General features: G+C 40.0%; 1 protein-coding gene across 1 annotated transcript in view; it reads left to right on the forward strand.

Annotated features, from left to right (window-relative positions):
• Nucleotides 1-1,776, forward strand: part of npr3 (natriuretic peptide receptor 3) — a 21,587-nt gene extending 19,811 nt beyond the window's left edge. The window contains exon 8 of the mRNA XM_085786142.1: nucleotides 1,232-1,776. Within this exon, the coding sequence (XP_085642268.1) occupies nucleotides 1,232-1,343 (112 nt within the window). The 3' untranslated portion in view covers nucleotides 1,344-1,776. The remainder of the gene's footprint in view (nucleotides 1-1,231) is intronic.
• The last annotated feature ends 586 nt before the right edge of the window (nucleotides 1,777-2,362 follow it).

The raw sequence follows: 2,362 nt of genomic DNA on the forward strand, positions 1-2,362 counted from the left end.
CATCAAAACAAAGTAGGCTAAATAATACATGATAATACATACGTAGTCTAAGAAAAAAATAACTGGAAAAGTTAGGGGGAGGGGCCCACTTTAGTATTCTTTAAGGGGGCCCAGAATTCCTAGCAACGGCCCTGCTGAGAGACTCCACAAGAGTCAGACGTCATGTCTTCAGGTAATGCATCTAATTCTCAAGAACATCCCAATAATGGTTTTTTTTTTCAGATTTGGCACAAACATTGGGCATAGTGACTGTCAAAGGTCACTGGGACCTCACAAAACAAATTTTTGGGCATAACTCACAAGTCCATATGCAAATCACGCATGTTTGTCTATGGCGGGAAAAAATGAAAGGGTATTTTCTATCCAAAAGGTCAAAGTTCAACCTCGTGGTGACATCATAATGTTCTGCAAAAACACTTCTGGTGTTTTTCAACACTATAACTCAGGAGATTGTGACCATGATTCCTACGTCTTATCTGCGTCTTATCTTACGACCATGAGGAAGAGACTGTGGTCATGTTTTATTTTTCTTAACCACACAACTGAGGACAGACTAAAACCAAACTGACAGCAAAAGAGACCACAACGACTGTCTGTTAAACATAATTTTGTATTGCCTAGAGGAAAACTGTGCACATATTATGTAGCACAGGATGTGCATATACTGTAGAGGATATGTGCTGTACTGTAGGTTGAAGCTAAAACGGAGAGTTACAGTTTAGATAAAACTTGAACAGCCACTTACTGTATTGAAGACGTAGATACTCAGAAGACATTATTATGACCTCTTGTCTTATGCGTGTTCAGCAGCAGAGAAAATTTACAAACAGCCCCTTTAATGGCAAGGCGAGGCAATTTTATTTGTATAGTCCGTTTTTACAAACAGTTTGTCTCAAAGGGCTTTACACGGCATCACAGCAACATCCTCTGTCCTTAGACCCTCACATCGCCTGAAGAAAAACTCCATAGAAAACCCTTTTAACAGGGAAAACCAGGAGAAACCTCAGGGTGAGCAACAGAGGAGGGATCCCTCATCTAGGATGGACAGACGTGCAATAGATGTTGTTACAGACAAGAAAACAGTTTATAACAGACAATGTGGGAAACATGGAAATGTTAATGAGGAAGATAACATGATAACTGGTGAACAACTCATTAAAGTTTAAAAAAACAAAACAATGATGACTGAGAATCCTCACCGACATTTTTCATGTGATTCATCCCTCTGCAGAAAAAACTACAGGATCACCATCGAGCGTCGTGCACATAGTGAGGAGGCCGAGACCGGGAAGCACCGTCAGTTACGAGAAGACTCCATCAGATCGAACTTCTCCGCAGCGTAACCAGCGGCATGGCCCTCCTCCCACCACGGAGAATGACACATCTAAATGTGACCAAAGACTGAGATATTTTGTGTTTGTATCCTTCAGTGTTTTTGATTTATTGTAACTCAGGACAGTTGTAACAGTCACAAAGCACCACTTAACTTGGATGTTCCTCCATACAAACGTATATGATTGTATTGGTGTATAGAGAAAGCTTTTGGCCATAATATTCTTTGAGTTTGAAAGAATTTGTTTTAAATAATCAGACAGGGGGTTACATGACTGTGAATGATTCAGAACAGTGTATGTAACACTTCATTATCATGCACTAGCAGGGTGGGCGAGGTCTGCTGTACTTTTGCCTTTCAGGTCGACAAATAGAGGCCTCATGCTTGAGGGTAGTGAACGATAATGGCAGAGCAAAACTTGACACAGCTGGAGTTAACTGACTTTTAAAAAAAAAAAAGGGATATAGGCTAGATCTATATCTACATGTATAGGCTATAAGCTACTGATATTAAGCTACTGATATTGTAATGTTTTCAGATCACCATAACCTTGTTGAGATCCAGCAGCCTCCATACCAAACCAATTCTTAATGAGGAACACTGGGTCACACGTCGTCATCTCCTCTGCACCTTCACACTGGCTCATGTACAGGGTTTTCCTTTCGTACTTTATAAAGTTTGCTTTGTAAACAGTTGATAAACTCTTCAGTGATTTATAGCTAACGCAGTAACAAGAGCAACATGAGATGGGTTATGGTTATTTTTTTTAATGGCAAATCATCCTCCAAAATGAACTAATGGTTAAAACTATGATTTATAACAACCTTGTTTGGTTTGGTTTTATACTTGTCGCCTTTTGGTTCTGTCAGTTATGAGCTCTGAGCTCGGAGGTCTTCTACACAAGTCTCACCTTTAAACAATTATTTTTTGGGGTGTCACAAGACCAGGTTTTGCGAGTGTCGGTGCAACAACATAGTCGGCTTGATATTAGCTGCTACAAACCAATGATACGTCCCAATTCAATTCAGT

The sequence above is a fragment of the Trachurus japonicus genome, chromosome 9, assembly GCF_045865225.1.
Source record: "Trachurus japonicus isolate A0001 chromosome 9, Traja_1.0".
NCBI classification, from domain to species: domain Eukaryota; kingdom Metazoa; phylum Chordata; class Actinopteri; order Carangiformes; family Carangidae; genus Trachurus; species Trachurus japonicus.